General features: G+C 39.7%; 2 protein-coding genes across 4 annotated transcripts; one reads left to right on the top strand and one right to left on the bottom strand.

The window, feature by feature from the left end:
* The first annotated feature begins 57 nt into the window (after nucleotides 1–57).
* LOC111245686 (exportin-T-like) lies at nucleotides 58–16,363 on the top strand. Of its 3 annotated transcripts, none has more exons than XM_086981434.1 (8): nucleotides 58–225; nucleotides 796–905; nucleotides 6,111–6,247; nucleotides 6,506–6,932; nucleotides 7,206–7,561; nucleotides 7,744–9,631; nucleotides 9,895–10,020; nucleotides 10,401–16,363. In XM_086981434.1, the coding sequence occupies exons 3-8, from the start codon at nucleotides 6,111–6,113 to the stop codon at nucleotides 10,437–10,439; spliced, it is 2,973 nt and encodes a 990-aa protein (XP_086837560.1). In that variant the 5' UTR covers nucleotides 58–225; nucleotides 796–905; the 3' UTR covers nucleotides 10,440–16,363. The 3 variants fall into 3 exon arrangements, 2 of the variants coding, with proteins under 2 accessions (XP_086837560.1, XP_086837559.1); XM_086981433.1 differs by having other exon boundaries at nucleotides 71–225; nucleotides 721–905; XR_002671418.2 differs by lacking the exon at nucleotides 58–225 and having other exon boundaries at nucleotides 514–905; nucleotides 10,401–11,545; nucleotides 11,965–16,363.
* On the bottom strand, nucleotides 14,834–19,054 carry l(2)09851 (WD repeat-containing protein 1 l(2)09851). The gene is made up of 8 exons (XM_022794350.2): nucleotides 18,895–19,054; nucleotides 18,014–18,217; nucleotides 17,573–17,785; nucleotides 17,151–17,370; nucleotides 16,773–16,945; nucleotides 15,881–16,362; nucleotides 15,481–15,612; nucleotides 14,834–15,135 (listed from the first exon to the last, which is right to left on the bottom strand). The coding sequence occupies exons 1-8, from the start codon at nucleotides 19,052–19,054 to the stop codon at nucleotides 15,031–15,033; spliced, it is 1,689 nt and encodes a 562-aa protein (XP_022650085.1). The 3' UTR covers nucleotides 14,834–15,030.
* Between the last annotated feature and the right edge of the window lie 22 nt (nucleotides 19,055–19,076).

The raw sequence follows: 19,076 nt of genomic DNA, 5'->3' as shown, positions 1-19,076 counted from the left end.
GTTTGTTGATGCTATTTGATGGTTAGCTGGATGGATGGATGAACAAATAGTTAGTGAACTGGCTCCTGTTTTTCACCGTTGGATCCGGGAATCTTTAAATATTTCGAGTTTTACGTTGAATACCGCCATCAGGCATTCCAGCACATCGCTGGGCTCAGCACGAAACGACGTGAATCCACGCTCGGATTCGAATCCTGCCCAGCACGCGTCCTTCAAGTTTAGCAGGCAAATACGCTACCCACCAGTTCATTACCGAGACAAAATCCGGTGATATGTGGTCGCTGTTCTAGTTCGCAGGGCAGTAGCCCCAGTTTGTTCATTCACGCTAGGCTTTTTGCTAATTAATGCGCTCGGTTTTGTCTCGTCTCTCTGTTCTCTGCTGCTGCCGCCCTCCGATCCGCTATTTCACTGTCTCTCTCTCCCCTCTAGCGCTATGTTATATTCTAGCACTAGTTACCTGTGAGAACAGCGACTGCTATTTAGGCGCTTCTAGTAACGTTTGTCTTTTGGAATGGTGCTGTCTCTTGATGGCGACAGTGCTGCTGCTTATAGCCGTGGTCGTATTACTATTGCTTCTTGATGGCCCTACTCGTGCTACCGCTGCTGCTGCTTGTATTGATAGTGTTCTCAACAGCAGCTGCCGCCGCTGCCGTTGTGGTCGAATTATTATCAGTACCTTTTTATTGTGTTATCCCTGTTTGGTGGTGACGGATGGTCCAGGAATTGACGTGTGTTCCTGGCTAATCGCAGCGATGGCTTAGTGGTTGATGTTTCGTGTGGTGTCTTATCTGGCAGGGAGTGGTAATGTTTTATGGCCGCATCAATTTAATGTGATACCACGAGAGCAACGTGATTCTAGCGTGAGTGAGTGTGTCTCGTTGGCGAGCGCAGCGGCAGCTCCCGAGGTAAGTATCAAAGTAGAGTGACTGACTTGTTTGGTCGGGATTAAACAATAAAGTCAATAGGTAACGGGGGAACCAAGCAGCTGCTCACTGTCGCTGCTACTGCTGTCGGCAGCAGCAACAATGATAATGATAGCTCCCTAAGCTAATAGTAATGGCGACCACCATGTCATCGTGTCGCCGCCGTCATCCAAGTGTAATTAGTAACGATTCACAGTAGTTATTATTCAATATAAGCCAACATAAACAGAGGAATCAAGCAACGAGTGATCTTCTCTCGGTTGAACTGTCAATGCTAATGCCTATATATATGCGTATATATAGAGTAGAGGAATGACAGTGTGTTGTTTTTGTACGAAAGCTTTCCTGCCACATGTCCTTAATGATGACGGAAGAATTCTGTCTCATTCCATATGGCAGTTATCTCACGTTGAACATAGATATAGAAATTAAGTTAAAATAATAGACAGCAAGCTATCAGAAAAATTGGCCATGATCACGCTTCGGTTTATAAATGTATCTATTTCTTCAAAGGGTAGTTAAGTTGACGTACATCTCTGTTCCAACTACCAAATCCGTAAAAGAAGAAACTCGAGACCGTACTTTGACCTATTTTCAATAGCTGTTGATTCATTTCTGCAAAGCGATAATGCAACTATTGGTTACGTACTGTTCAATAGATATCATCGTGACGATTCTTTCATATATATCATTGGAAATTTTCTGTGGAAGAAGTAGTTGTGATGCCTAGACGTTAACTAATTGTTAGAACTATCAAGAAAGCGTACAGCCGACAAAAGATTCTTAACCTGTTTTTACTATTATAAAGATATGTAAAACTTCTGGCCTGAAGCGAGCGTGTAAATATGATTCTTACAAATTATAATCGTTTCATCAGTTATTTATCGCTTGTTGTTGCTGTCACATAACGGGTAACATCACGGACGACTATATATATATGTATATGTACGAATGGCAAAATTTCATCACTTTAACGTGTATTATGCCTATATCATCTGTACGATCGCCGCGATTTATTGATACCTGTTGCTATATTCGCAGAACATCTTCGAATTTCCCGTGCTAACTAACTGTTGTTTTTTACGAAACTGTGTAATAGTATAGATAATATAATATTAACCGAGTGGTCAGCCCGGATGCTTAGAGTGAAAGTCACTCAACCGCTATTGTCTCGAAAACCAGCTCGCTGTCCCGGTTTGAATAGTCATCCGCCCAAATATAATTTTTCCTATTTAATTTCGCCCACAGATGGTCTATAATAATAACGAGAGATCATCTGAGCAATATTATCGGTATCTGAGCGGAAACCGTGCAGTCAATGCTCCGGAAGCTTTATAGGAAATACACAAATATATACGATACGCAGACGTACATAGTCAGCTAGTCCTGCCTAGTGCTGTCTAAGGACCATGCCACAGTGCTGCAACTTTTAATCAAAGTGTAACGATGCCAATGTAAATACTTGTTGTACAACAACAACCATCAAAACAACAACGATAACAACACTTTGATACATACACACGCTAGCGAAATAAGACAACCGCAAGAAACATCGTCAGTTAGTGCTGCTACCGTTACTGGTGCCGTTCACCTGTGAATGGACGGGTCCGCACAAAAATGTAATGTCCGTGTGTCATGCAATGGTGAGCTGGTTGGCCCCAGGAGCTAGCTAACAGGACCTATATTCACTACTATGTATGTCGAGAAATAAGAGTGACGGAATATAGTTGCTACTAATTGTACGCTAATGGGCATAGCAAAAGTTCGGTGATACATGTTTCGAGGTGCTGACTGCGGTTGTGGTGTCAACGGTATTGCTAATGTTGTTGTTGTAAACAGCTGATGTTTGCGCTTTGTAGATCTACGAGAACTACGAGAGTCCTAGTTCTTCTGTCTACGTTCAAATTTACGGTGATTACAACATTGGCTGATTAGATCGTTGTTGGAACTAATCGTTGGTGGTAATTATTAATCAGGTCATGCTTGTGTGGTGTAAATATTAGCATAAAGCATTAGGTCCGTTTTGGGTCGAATGAGACATCCCCATGATGAATTATACCGAAATAGATATGAATTCAATGCATAGACTTTGATTGAAACATTAATTCAGGAGTTGACCACCGACCGGGCGCAAGGAGTCGTAGCTTTACACAAGTATTGTTCTGCTCTTATAGAGCTTAAGAGTTTACTCGCAGTTAAATTACTAAGAAAGAGTGGTCTAGAAGGAAGTTATTAACGCATAATCAAAGCAATTCACTGAAAATCAGATGCTACAAAACTATATCGGTAATTGCGAAAGTATTGCGGAATATAATGTGACATTGTTTTCAAATTTTGCTTCCGTGGGTGGTAGAATGTTTACGTAGCAGCTTCAGGCTGGCTTATGTGATCATTATCAAAACTAAACACATAACATAATGTTCTACAGTAAGTCTTTGTGAGGCCATATCATCTTAACTTAACATCGGTGGTATGACATATGAAGAGTACACGTGCGCCCAATAGCCGCTACAAGCAGCAAGTTGGTATGTCGACATACCTTGTCTAATTGCCATTACTTTTGTTGGGAAGGTGCGCGGTAATCGTAAGGTTAAGGTGACACTGATCCGAGTTCGTCACTCTCACTCAGGGGACTCAGCTGTTAACTGATAAATTATATTCCATTTTCTCGTAAATTGGTCAGACCCACCAATAGAGATCACCCCCCTCATGACAGCGTGTGGGGTAATATTTGAGATTTTGCAGAGGTGTTTTCACTGCATTTTATAAGCAATTACACCCCTCCCTCCGCCCCCAAGCCTGACTAGCGATTTATATTATGTATATCCCAACTCTGTAATAATCATTGCAATCCACTGTCGTCTCAGGATAGGTGCATTCCTATGATATCGCCATAGCTCGCAAGGCTCCTGTAGCACTTTTCGGCATATGTCGTCCGATGGCTATGTAATACGGGTTCTGAAAAGATTATTCGTCTTGTAGTTCTTTGGTTCCACTTCGATTTACTTTCAGGTATTGTTGTAACATTCAGGATAGCATTGTGCTTATTCAGCGAAGTAATTTTGCTTTTAATTTCTCTCGTTTTTTTTTTTAAGTATCTCACTGCACTTCATTGTACATAAGTCTTTATATGACCGGTTATCTTAATATTCTCAAGTCTGCCTTATCGCTTTCTTTCACTCTCTCGTTCGAATATCGTTCTTATCGTTATCATCTTCCGTCCACCTTGCCCGCAATGCTTGGGCATTGAATCTCCAAAAACCCTCGTAGCTGATATCGTCAAGCATAACGTAATTCCCAAATATGATCATCCTTATTCACTAGCGCCTTCCTTTCGATTTGCAGCACTCATTTCGGTCGAACTTTGCATTATAGAAAATCACTACCATAAAACATACTATTGGAATTACTGAAGAATCAAAAAGGAGGATGAAGGCAGACAAATTTACGAGGTGCGAATATTCAAGTTTCGAAAGTTTCAGAAACCTACCGTAGGTTTGGAGAATGTTGATCATGGTCAAATAATATTATCGAGAATAATTAGTCAATGACTAACTTGAAGCGTATAAAACAATGGAAAAACTGGTAGAACATAATTGGTAGTAAATATACTGACGAAAAGATATTGGCTCACGTCGTTGGGGCATAACCGCATTCTATAATTTGATCTAACCAATTTTTACCCTCCTATATGAATCTGAAGCTCTATTGACGCTATTTGATAGAAGCAAAAATTAATGGTAATAATAGTGATATTTTCTAATGTCTATAATCTTTGTTGTTTGATCATGATTATTGCAAAGCCTGTTTACCAAACGTTCACAAGAGATAAATCTATTGAAACCTAAAAAACAATAGCCGTACATGTCAAGATGTTCGAGGTCCCGCTTCGAACAATTGACTAAGCAAAAATTTTGTAATTCCATTTGGCCGTTATTGGCATGCTCAATTTGCAAGTTATAATGATTTCCAGGAGATGAAGATGCTAGAAAATATTGAAAATTCGAGATTCTTTTTAAATCAACAAAGAGATGGGAATTTTTAATATTAGCATGTCAATATAACTCGAAATAGTTGAAGCAAGCAACCTGTTTTATATATAGAGTATTCACTGTCCGCTAAACGACAACGATGCGTCGTTATCGTTGTGATCTGTCTCTGCATTAGGAGCATCGCTTAACATCATTGTCGTTAAATTAACACGCATTAACAAGTACGATCATTGTGATATATGAAAGAATCCGTCGAACATTCAAAATAGAAAAGTGAGTGATATGTTCAAATTGCTTTGAACAAATAGGAAAAGCGGAATCATAAAGACAAGGTACTGCTAAGTAACCTGCAGGACACTTCAAATCGCCCAAAAAGGCGAAAAAAGAGGAGCTTGTGGTTGTTTCCGATCTATAAGTAATTTGTTTTTCGTATTTTACATCCAGCAATCAAGCCATTAAGCTTTTTCGAAGCGTGTCAATAAAATCCTAAACATATAAGTATCCCTAAATAATGTAGGCAAACTCGTTACCATCTGCGCTACTACAGGTATGAAAACAGCTGGTCACAAATAGTTTTGCAAAAGATGGTTACCAACTGACAGATGTGAACGAATAATGTACAAGTAATGTAAAGCTGTCAGATCAAAGGCAAAGTTTTACAGTATAACTTGTGGTTATAACTAGCTGAACTCATTAAGTCATAAGTCTCATAACTCATAATAATCATATCTCATAATAATCACTTATAAGTCATACTCGTTCATTAGAAGACGTTCTTTATACAAATCTTTGAATGGGAAGGTTTTAAACAATGAAAAACTTCTATCAATACATATATATATATATTATTATTATTAGCGTATTTTATGGACTTTCTTATGAATCAGCTCATTTTTGGGTCTCAGTAGCATGGGAAGACGGTCCTACGACCCTGCCATTGTCATCTTAACGTGTGTTCCTTAATCTACAGTCTTATACGTTTGCTGACATGCCTCTTGTAGTAATATCACTTCTACCTAAGGGTATAACCGTGCATAATAAGCGTATACTAGTGATACTGTAATTTGTTGAAATATTCATGAAAGCTAATTTTTCAGTTTTGGTCTGAACAAATATATGTACGGACACTTTATACAGTTTTAGCTTAGTTACTTAGTTTTTTTTTGTTGTTGTTTGCTTGATTTACTTTTGGCAGATGGAGGAAGTCGTGCGCGGGTTCCTCACTATGGGCGACGCTGCGAGCCACCAACGTGTGCTCGAGTACTTCGAACAACTGAAGCGGTTGCCTGATGGTTGGCAGCAGTGCGTGTCGGTAGTCACAACAACAGACATGTAAGTCAAATTTCCCTGATATGTGCAATCTTGCAAAGCTATACGAAAAGGGCTTGAAATACGATCATGTAATTATTTATGAAACACCATTTCGGTATATCTGCAACGCTTGGTCGAGTGCCATATTTACCATAGAAGGAGATAATTTCTTACCCTTCTGAATTTTTATATATCCAGTATCTTACTGTGCACTACGAACGTCTTCCTGTGTATAAGAATCTTTGTAATAGTTGTTTATAACGTCTTTCTCTATATTAGGGACGATGCAAGTCGATTTGTCTGTTTAAACGTGATTGAGCACTATGTGAAGACCCAGTATGCGACAGCCGGGGAGCAGGAGCAGAATATTCTGCGGATGATGGTGACGCAATGGATGACTCGTGCCGGCCAGGCTGATCGGCCGCGCGATGCAGTCTTCGTGTCAAACAAATTCGCATACATTGTCACACAGATTGTGGTTGTTGATTTCCCGACGCGCTGGCGGACATTCTTCTGCGATTTGATGTCGATCACGATGAAGCCAGCCTGGGACCTTTACTTGCGCATTCTAACAGCGATTAATCAGGACATAGCGGAGAGGGATATGCATCGCACCCCAAAGGAGGCTGCCCGGGGCACTTTTATTAAAGATTCTATGCGCGAAACGTGCGTACCCCAGATCGTCGACACGTGGTATAACATTCTGGTGAGTACTGCTGAATATTGAATAAAGGGTAATTTTAGCGGCAAACGGGCATTGAGTCAGTTGTTAAGGGACTTAGTGACCCTTAAAATATCGTAATGCATTTATCAATTGATGCTGATAGACCAATTATGAATGAAGATGTCTTTAGAAATTGAAATTGGCATAAAGATTTAAAGTTGTCAAACGAATGTAGTGTTACTCAGATCACTTATCGGGGTATAAAAGCAAGTTTCGAATGACAGACAATGTGATTGTCACGTGTATATTTTACAGATGTCGCCAGGTTGTGAGCCGTCTGTGTACGCTCAGTGCTTACAGACAGTCGGTATGTACGTGTCGTGGATAGACCTTGGCCTCGTATTTAACGAGCGCATGATGTCACTGCTACTGACGTTTCTTGCTCGTGAAGGTGAAGTACGTGAAGCAGCCGTTGAATGCTTCACGGAGATTGTTCACAAGGGAATGGAGCCTGCCGCTAAAATTCAACTTGTACTCAGCCTTTTTGGTGCTCTTCAGCCGACACTCGAAGCTGTATCTCCTGCAACACCCGATGACGAAATCGATTTTGTCATTAAACTCTCGAAAATGCTCAACTTTATGATGACGCACGCATTATTGTCCTGTCAAAAGTGAGTGCTTAAATGGCGTAAACCCCATTTATTTTTGTATTCAAATCCAATTCAAAGCTGCAACCTGTTTCTGTGCGGCAGTTTAAATGTACCCGCAAATTCAGTGGAGATTCAATTGTATGCTCCTGCCTTGTATGATATTAATACAGTTTGCTTTTTTTTTGCTTTTTCGTTGTTTGCAGAGTTAGTCCAAGGAGGAATAGTAATCTGGACCCCGAGCAGATGGCGATTATGCAATCAGGATGGGACCTTATTGAACAACGGCTATTTCCGCTTGTGGTAAAGTTGTTCGCCCATCCAGATGACGATGTGTCTGGCGCAGTTAGTGAAGGCATTAGGGAGTATCTGCAGTTCATGAAGCAACGACCGTATAGCGGAGTGCAAAGGGATATTGTGCGGCGCATCCTCTATGTGATCGTGACTAAGTACAAGTTTGAGCCGGATTACGATTTCGACTCGGCTGGCGAGAACGAAGCAGACTTTATGGAGTTTCGTCGGACCCTTAAGGTTCTGTTCGATAATATCGCACAGCTGGATAAAGAACTGGTTCTTAGTGTGGTTCAAGAGCTTGTACGAACTACGCTGGCGACGTGGAAAACTCTACCTTTCCAGGATGTTGAAGTAGCTATCGCCTTCCTCTACCTCCTAGGTGAGGCCGTCCCACAACAAAGCAGTGAGGTCATTTCGATGATGATTGCCAGTCTCATTTCAAGTAATGTGTCATCACATCCGCACACATCTGTACGTTTGCAGTTTTTCGAAACATGCGCCCGGTTTGAAAAGTTGTTTACTGCAGAGATGTTACCACCAATCATCGCAGCATTTCTTGACGGGCGTGGTCTACGTTCGACAAACCCTAATGTCCGCTCCCGTTGCAGTTATCTTTTCTCGAAAATGATCAAGTCGAACAAAAGCAAGCTCGAGGGCTACGTTGAAGAGATCCTGTGTCGTCTTCACGATCTGCTGCTGCTGCCGGAATTCAATCAGGCAATGGATCCGAATAAGTTGTCTGCTGATGACCAGCTGTACTTATACGAGGCGACGGCAGTCCTGATCATTACTGGTCAATACTCTACGGAAAAAAAAGAACAGCTACTACGCCAGTTATTGTCTCCTCTCATGCAGAGTTACACAATGTATGAAAGCCAGTTGATGCTTCAACCGCTCCAGTCGCCTCTTCGTCAGCAGATGGCTGAGCAGATGTGCCATGCCATTGCATTAACATCCCGGACGAGCAAAGCGTTTACGAGCATCCAGACGATGCGGGCATGTTGCTGCGTAGAGATCTACATTGAGGCAATATCGGTGTTTGGTAAAGCTTTAACACTAGCGAATCCCACAGACGATCCGGCCGTTGCCTCGGTGCATACGGCGTTACGACAGTTTTTGCATCGTATGGTTGTCTGTTTGCACAGCAGCGAGCTGATCCCATTTATGTCTCATACGCTGGGAACCATGCTGGGTGTACAGAACGCACAACAGCCGATACCACAGCCGTGTGTGAATCTGTTGGAACGGACTCGTCCGCTTCAGGAAACCATCCCGCTGATTAGCCAAATTCTAGCCAAATTCAAACGGGAGAATCTGCCGATCATGCAAAGCAGTGTACCGTTGATGCGGGACCTCTTTTTACCGACGGTGCAGTTAATTTTTAAGTGCCTCGAAGTACCGATAGAGTCCAGCGACCAAGTGTCACTCAAAGATCGTCAAACTCTGCAGCGGGCGTATTTTGGGCTTATCCAAGCTATGGTCTCGGCGGACATTTTAACCGAAGTAATATCGCCCCAAGAAACCCTGCAGTTGGAGAAGGTGTTCAGCACGATCATTCAAGGTGCCGTCGATTTTCCTGACCCTGTAGCGCAAAAAACATGCTTCTCGATTCTACGGAAAATGGTCGAATCCTGGGGAAAATGCTCAAACAATGTTGCATTCATACGTTTTATGTACGACGCCATACTTCCAGCCTGCTTCCAGGCACCACTTAAGGACACATTTGACCTAACAGATGCGCAGACAGCACTCGTCCTTACTGAAAGCGCACACTGCGTCCAGAGTATTTTCAAGGCTCGGGTAAGTCGTGAAACTTAAAAGAAAACTAAAACAATTCCTCAGAACTGAAGTGTTAGATTGCTTCTCTTACAAATAGTTCACTCATTATAGAGTCAGACCTATAGTATATCATATTACATATTTTAAATTTATGCGGCAAAGTGTTATCTGACAAAGCAGTTATATGCGGATGTCTGAAGTAATATGCTTTATCATTTGTCTACCTAATAAGGAGAACTCTGCACGCATTCTAACTGAAATCCACTTGTTTCACTATATTCCAGCGAGAAGAGCTTCTTTTGTTTCTGAGCAACGAACTGCTGCCTAAGTTAAGTTTAGATGGGGCCCAGATCCAAGACTTTAGGGACCATATGCAGCAAGATATTAAATTTTTTCGACCATACTTCAAAGTAAGTGGATAAGTCATTTTCCCAGCAAGTTAATTAGGGCAGTGAAAAACAAAAATATAACCAAAAGTAAAAGTAACGAGTGTGCTTTAATATCTTGTACCACATTAATACAATTACTATACTTCACACGTGTAATATTATCATAAGCTAGTTTTAATATATATGTCTTGAGCCTTAATCTTTCGCTCTTTAGAGCGTATAAAGCACTAATGCTTAGCTGTAAAAGATCGACGCCACATTTTAACTAAGTCGATTCCCATTTTTTAAACAGAACATATTTTGCAACGTCTTTTTCTCACAGCAATTGCTCGAAAACTATATCATATATTTGTTTGAAATTGATTTCATTTTTTTCTATTTCCCTGTTGTCTTTCTCGCAGAGTTTATTCGAACATTTACGCAAGCGGACCGGTCTATAGCCCAGTGATTCAGCCGGCGCCCTCAAACAATCGCGTAACGGGCGGCGGTGCTTTTGAAAGCGAACCACGTAAATTTGATTGCAATATCGACAGTCGCGTCATTTATATATCGTTATAATAGCTGTTCGAAGCCATTCGTACGAGTTGTCGACTTTGCTAAGCAATCCGCTGTCGCCAAGATATACAAGCAACCAATTCGTACAGCGGGAACAGAAAGAACCGTGCCGAATGGACGCCAGAAATCACTTACCATGTATTATGGACTCCACTAGCTAATCTAATTAATTTATCCATGCCAAACGGAGTACATACCGTTTGCATTGTTTTCAAGTATTTCTACACTGCGCGTCTCTGTTGTTCATTCGCACTTCACGAATCTGCCTGCTTTAACGGCAACGGACGAATGTTGAAAGCACAGAAATATGCTGCGGTACGCGCTGCCTACACCTCGTTTGGTCGCTAGTCCTATCATAGATAAAAATATTGTTATTCAAACGATGATGGTGGTGATGATGACCGACGACGTAAGAATTGTGCATGAGAATAACTACACGGTGGCTACAATAAGGCTAGCTATGATATTACTCCTATAAATTAAGAAAACTTACTTCTGCACCGAGCTAGCGGACGCTAATCTATCGGCGGACGCTAGCGGATCTAGCGGACGCTTCAATCTACTGAGTTGTCGACCGAAGTGGAGTTGGACGGGCATAAAGAGGGAACAAGATGGTCAGGAGGTCGTCGCTTATGTTTCCACTCACCGAGTCGATTCAGCTAACAAGATGTCCGTAAAGAGATACATTATATTGATTCGGACTCTAGTGTTGATTGGAGAAAACTCCCGCTCGCTTTTGTCACAGCTACTCTTATATGTGGTAAGAGTAAAAAAGGGGGAAAAATTCTACATTTCTTCACGCTACTGAAAACAATGTAACCGGTAAATGAGTGCTGTAGATACTAGATAAATTCCGACCACTGCTCAACAAAAAAACGATGTCCACAGTAAGGCTATAGGACTTTTCGCACGTCCATGCCTCAAAATGAAATTATTTTCGCGGTCGACAACGCGATGGCAACGGCAGCTGCAGCAACAGCTGTGAGCTAATGTATGTACATTATTTTTTTTTGTTTCTGCCTTGTTTATCATTTGTTTATAAATAGATATCCGTAATATATATGTGACACTTGTGTTTGTCGTGGTTCTTTACTGAACATAGAACCGTGAAAGAGTAGGTAATCGTAAAAGGCATAGATGTGCATAAGATACACGAATAGAGGCGTATCTCAATGGGAATTTGAATTATGGCTTACTTTTTCTCATAAACTCGCATTAGAGGAGTATATTGTCAAAAAAAAAAGTGAACTCTATAAATTTCTCAATTTAATTTCGGCATGACAACCTTGTTGGTAGTTCACTAAGCAGAAGCAGGTCATTTTTAGCTGACCGAATACGAGAAAGGTATTTGAACATGCTATTTTCTAAATAGCGATTTCATCTCCTGTGTTTTTTTGTCTGTGTTAGTAGCTATGTGAGGTGTGGGGCGGCATGAACCAGGGGTGATGGCAGTCGTTGCTATAGGCGCGCGTATGCCTGGTCTGTTTATGATTTGGTCGTACTAAAGTGAGCGCGTCAATTTGTGGAGTTACGTCATTTTATGGAGGGCCCTGTTGCCTAAAGGCGAAAGAGCTCACTCAAATTATGGTAAAGAAGCAAAACATATAACAGTGTAATAAAATAACTGTGTCGCGATATATATAAAAACATTATCGGATTTACATAAAGTACGTACTACTGTAAGCAGTAGCAGTTCTATGGCCAACGGCTGAATATAATGTCAATGAAATGCAAAGCTAGATAAAAGAATACGATAGAAAGCGGACACGATATGCTGAAGTGAGAAGATGAGGTCAGCGTTTGCGTGTTATTACCTGTGAACGCTCGTTGATTTTGACTGTTGTATATAAAAGGGGTGGACGTAACACATAGCATACGGTTGAACGTATGGACAAGAATATGTTACCGGCGATCATGTAGCGAAGACATAGCGACTAGCAGATCAAGAAAACATTAGTTTGAACATGGTTTGCAGTGTTATTAACGTCTGGAAGCTAAGCGGGTACTGACCAACGATCAACTTGATAAATATCAGGTTGGCAATGATATATAGAGACAAATCTATTATAGTCTACCTCAATTGCTCATAGAGACCCGAAACTCCGTTGTAGAACAAATTGATGATGATGGCGGCAAAGAACAGGTTTCTTTATTAAAGAACGGCTACGGCGTGCGCCGTTGCAAAAAACAATCAAAATTGTTTTCTTGCGGTTAATTCTTTTCAATAATGTACCTATGAGTGAAATCCCAGCGGGAAGTCGCAATGAAAGACGCATGAAGATATGCATGCATTCTAAAAAAGTGAAAAAATATAGGTATATAAGGTGAAACTGTGTCGTCGAAATATTCAACGAGAACGGTTTATCTGTAAAGCGCGTGTGAGATACGGATATAGTGGCAAGGTCAACATCTAACGATGAAATTACGCAAATGTTGAATGCTCTTTTTAGCGCAGCACTGTCAAAAGAATTCTTGGAAAGAGTATTTAACTCTTTTCCGTAGCACGTTTGGAAGACGAAATACAACGAGAATGAGGTAGGCTTGTGAAGATTGATGCTGATTGATTACAAGAAAGACACAACGCAGGTGACTCTAGCATGTAGGGAAAAATCTATCTGTATTATATTTTTGTTACAAGCTAATAGCTTAAGAAATAATAAATGATAACAATGTTAGGCTGGGCAGCGCGATATTTGAACAGAAAGTTGGAAATACAGGAAAAATAGGCACTTGAAAAAAAAAAATGCAAAAAGCAAAAGGATGAGTCAACAAAATTTTAAGTTTTTTGGTAGCAGAGACCAGTATGGAATTAAACTAGTAATTAATAAGCGATTATGGAAGTTTAAAGCAAACACGTTTTACATAAATAAACAAGACGACGAAGAAGAGAAAACTAAAAAACCTGAGTTCACGCAATGAGCCAAGTATATATATACATATATATATACCCCATAATATAGAAGTGAATATATTTCGTGTAATAATAGTTATATAAAGAATTACTATTGTCTGTGACTTATAAGAAGGGTAGAATACTATAGAGAAAAGATAAATGATGCCACGAAGAGGCTTCGAGGCTGGTTACAGCGGACGCGTAGTCTTTAGTGGTTAGACTGTCTACGTTTATTCATCGCAGACATTTTTCGGCGAACGCTTATCGTTAAAACTATTGATTGATGAAAGTCTATTATTGATAAAACCAAGGAAGAAGTGAACATATGGAGAACGAGTGAAGCTTAAAGTATATATATATATATATATATATATATATATATATATATATATATATATATATATATATATATATCATGAGGTGAATATTATATATTCATTTCATTGGAGATCATCTGAACCCGAGGTCTTTTTTACCCAAAAGAAACAAATGGAGTGAAAAGGCTGGACGTGTTATAATTAGAGAAGAAAAATTATTGCACAATGTCTGTTAACCAACTAGTTAAACCAGATTGTTGTAAACAAGCGAAAATTAGCCTCGGCTAAGCAAACTTCGCTGGAGCCGTAAAATGCCAGGCAAATTCGATTCGTTAAGTTAGATGAAAAATAGAAAAACAATGATATATACAAAAGTTCCATTCTTTCGACTACACAAGCATTAGCACAGCTGCAATTGGAAAACCTGCCCGTAAATTTTTGGAGACTGTTGATGTCTGTAACGCATAAAATATATGATGCGTGGGTTTATCAAGAATTGTGGGGTCAGGCATAAGTCAACTTTATTTGCATTTTTGTAAATACATTTCTAACTGTAGACTCGTTATTTTCAAAATGTGTAGCAACCGTTTGGTTATTTCATGGACGCTTTGGATAGCTGGTGAATTGCTAAAGGAAATATAGAATTGACAACAGAAAAACACGTAACCGTTTTGCCCGACATTTGTCGAATCCGTGGAACATTGTTTGGACAAAAGAAACATTGAACATTACTGTTGCAGTCACTCAGAAGTTCGTATCATTGCAAGAAATTATTTGCAATAAACTCCATTGGCGTTATTTTTTACTGAAAATAACTGGCTGCTAAGCATTTTCTTTTAGGTTGTCTATTTTTATATGGAAACGACTTGGATTCAACGAAAGTATAATTTATAGCATAAAGCAATATAGGAATTATCTTTATCTTATTATTATTATTATGATGAAACGTCAACCGGCATCGGTATTACAACGAAATTATGCATTGTTTGCGGTGCTCTTATACGTATAATGCATTAAAAATACTAAGTAGAATTGAAAGAGAAGCATGAATAAAACCAGCCGTTCAAAATATATGGATTTTTCATCGAACACAACCATTTATTATTGATCTACATGAATATACTTTACACGTGTGTATCCTACAACGCTGTTATTATATAGTGTGTTTATTATAATTATTAAAGAACATTTTTTTAAACAAGGCTAAATTGAGAAAATCATTAAAACCTGTTACTATTTTTACCAGTGACAAGTTCAAATGTGGTTTCATACGCTGATGGTTCGGAAAACGTTGAATCCACTGTGCGCCGTACTGAGAAGGACTCCAGGCATTTGTGGATGCCAATGACATTCTTTCACCTCCTGTTGACCCTGTAAATTAGCAAGCGATAAAGCACATTAGCTACCACATACAGTACAAGTATTTAATTTTACTTGCTCTTTGTGTTTCGCCGACAGGCATATATGTTGAAACATTATGTACCCTTATAAAGTTTTAAGATATAAGGAAATACAGGCAGCTTAGGCCTGTGTTACAGTTTATAAATAGTAGTTGCAAAGTAGATTATAAATGCAGGCAGTGATTACCAGTTTCCAGGGCATCGCATGGAAATTTCAGCTGATTTTAGTTTGTCTTCCTGTTTTCTTAAGCGTTAAATAGTCTAGCACTGCGATTAAATGCCTTATTTCTTAAATCCTTATCATCTTTTACCATACCTGGTGAATAAAGAGCAATTGTGGTGGGAGGTCATCAACACCATCTCCCTCAGCTCCCTGGGCTGCCACGGTTTCCGCGTCATGCTCAATAGCAAGATCCCATAACGTGACACAGTCATCCTCCGACGAGGCCTTCAAAGAAGTAAGAAAATATGCATTTATTTATCGGTTCAATATTCATCAAGAGTTACTGTCAACTATATCGAGTAAGCGATAACAACTGTGGTTAAAAGTAATTTCTATACTTGCCACAATAAGCCATGTGTTATTCATCATAGCTTTTAACGTCATGAATAACTAAAGACACTTAAATGCATGCTAGGTGCCGCCGACAACTTTACTTGTCCATTCAATAGTCAGTGATTCGACAGTGTAGTCACGTTGAGTGCATCAAACTTACCGCAAAAACGGTGCTATCCGTAGGATGCCATTCAATTGAAGTGATAGGCGCTTTGTGGTAATCAAAGAGTGTAACCGGCTTGCCTGTCTTGAATTGTCGGAGGTCCCAGACTTTAATTATGCCATCGTCCCCGCCAGATAGTAGGAATGTTTTGTCAACTCGGTTCCACCCGATCACGTTGACGTCGCTTGTATGTGCGTCTGCTACTGATAGCATGCATGCTTTGGCTGGATTAGCACGAATATCGAATATTCGCACGGATTTGTCCACAGAACAACTGGCCAATACGCTGCTTTCGTTTGGCGACCACTGTATGTCCTCGACACTATCAGTGTGGCCCATTAAAGGTCGTTCATCGACTTTGAATCGAGCGCCATTATCCAAGGGACGCCATACATGAATACTGCGGTAGCAATCTCCCGACGCGAGTTGTCCAGGGACCATTGGTGACCAGTCAAGACCAAACCCCTCTTTTTTGTGGCCTGTTCAAATAGAAATATTGTCAAAAGTAAATTACCTGGACAAAAACATTTTAGATAAACAAAATTACTAGGAAAGACTATAGGGTTACTTTTTTATATATATTAAAGTATATACACCTGTATAGATACTTTAATAGGTAAGTTATCCGAAAAACCAAGCAGGAATAAGGATGCAAGGTATAAGGACGATGTCACGCTAAAACGCCGCTTTCTAGAAAAGAAGAATTTATGAAGGTTCTATATAACAGCTTCAATTAGTAGATATTCTTTGGAATTATTGAGTGCTTTTAATTTTTAGGGAAAAAAACACACTTAGAATGGGCATTTGTATGTAACAGGTATAGGCATTTGCACTTATATGTAACTTCTTTTGCACTAAATGGAAATGCTGTCTTTTCGAAAACGCCTACCAGAAAACTTGAAAAACGGTTGTGGAGCCAGCTTCTTTTTGATATAACTTGTTAACAGTTCACTTTTCTGTGTTGCGGCAACTGCTTCAGTAATATCTGTTACATAAACAGACCCATTATCTGACCAGCTAGCGCATATTTTTCTCCCGTTCGCAAACTCCTGAACTCGAACTCTGAAATACGTCATTATTATTACAATTTAATTGTTATCCGTTCACTTGCTAATTTGCGAATAATATACTAATTGAATTGTTTTTGGACGTTTTGAGTTTCTAATTCTTTCCTGATTCACATTAGTGCCTTTAGAACCCTCAGAGATCGGTAACCCTGTCTAATAGACGCATTCTGTTTAAATAGAGTATGAGCTTATATACCAACCTATTAATAGCACCTGAATGTGGGACACTGGCAACGTTGAGCTTGGGCTTTCGATTTGCTGTATCCTGTGTGTTATAGTCATCATAGGCGTCATTATCGTCTTCGGCGCTGTCGTCGTCGTCGTCGTCATCGTCGTTGCCGTGGGTTTGGTCAATTCGATGCATGTTCCACAATTTCATGCATAATAGATTGTTCTGTTCATGTGTTTCAGCTTGCGTACCTGCAGAGTAATGCAAAAAAGACTATAACTGGCTGTGAATTATTTTCCTAATATATTAAATAATGACTTTGCTTATTTGGCTTCAACTTTGTTGTTTATTATATGAAGCACTAGGATAGCTTTGTGAGCTGTCTCAAACACGGCGAATATCTCTAAAGGAGCATCTAATCTACGCTGAAAATGCATCAGTGTGGTTACATACCAGCGACGATGTACACCGTCAAAGGGAACACGTCGGCACGATTGTCTCCTAGTTGGTCACGAAGGATATCGAAGCTAAGGCAAGGCGCGAATGTGGTTGCCTGGTGGTAAAGGACGTATGCGTTATGATCCATGATTAACTCTTCATCTTCGGCTAAGATTCGTTTGCCCGGTATGAACACGCCACCACCTTCTCCGTCTTCTTTTCCGCTTTCTGGATAAAAACAAACATAATACACAATATACAGCTTAAAGATGGTTGAAAACATTAGTTAAGTATAGTTAGAATTTTTTGGAATAAATAGAACTATGATTATTATTATTAATTTTGCTATTGCTGCTTAACAGACATGGTTATCATAAACACGAGAACGAACTATAGTAGGCTGCACAACATTAAATTTTCTTATGTTCTGTTAATATTGGTTTCCATGTTACTGACTTTTATTATTTTCATCGTTCTCACTGTCTTCATCATCATCATCAGCATGACCATCATCGTCGTCGTTGTCTTCGGTGTTCTCGTCACTTTGCATTTGAGCGTCTTCAGACTGGCCCTGCTCCATCTGCTCGCTTTCGGAGACGCATGATGACAAATCCTCATCGTCCTTTCCATCTGCCTTCTTCTTAGGATTGATCATCGTCACTTAATGAGTACAAATGCGTTCAGGTAAAAATATAAATTAAATGGGAGGTATAGGTTGAAAAAAATGGTTAAAAAATGCTCATTTTGATAAGGAACAACTTTCACAGTTGACAGAAGTGGTACTGTAGTAATATGAATGTCGAGTAAAGATGATTTCCCAATATTTTCACCTGAATCCATTTATATGCATGACAGAACGGTGATTATCATTTATCACGACGGCTGTAAGATATTCTGCATTTGATCTCTGTAATAAGGATGTTCAGGAGCCTATCTAAAAGTTACTCATATATTTTAACGTATTTTATCGTGAATTTGTCAATATTAGTCGCCAAAAATGTTAAAAATAAAACACCGAATTCGCGCACTGGGTCCCTTTTTTATTAATTTATACTGCAAATGATGGCGTTGTATCCAATAAAGCTATATATGTCGCATATAGAAGCTATGATAAATGGCATGATTAATATGTCAAACTAGCTTCGGAGTAAAAATAATGAGAGGCCCAAGTGAATCAACGGGTGAGCGCTTCCCATAGAGGGGCACCGAAATCGAGCTAAATTTTTAGCACGTGCTTATTGACTGACTTGATTTGTTTCTTGGAAATGAGAAAACGGGTAGGGTGTCAACATCATGGAAATACTAGCAGCTGCCACTACTCTATTAGGTGCACTTACCAAAATTAATGAAAATACTTGTTTTGTAGAGATATTTCACAAAATTTCGTCGTTTGCAAATGAAACCAAACACGTGGATTGGAGACACATGACTAGATGCACTAACGTTACCAAAGCTGTTTCTAGACAAGTAACCTGTCTCACGAGAAGCTCCACACATCTTATCGAATAAAACATTTTTT

Source organism: Varroa destructor, unplaced genomic scaffold (genome assembly GCF_002443255.2).
Source record: "Varroa destructor unplaced genomic scaffold, Vdes_3.0 BEIS01000002.1, whole genome shotgun sequence".
NCBI lineage: Eukaryota > Metazoa > Arthropoda > Arachnida > Mesostigmata > Varroidae > Varroa > Varroa destructor.
The sequence above is the reverse complement of the archived record's forward strand: the minus strand, read 5'-3'. Positions and strand labels throughout refer to the sequence as shown.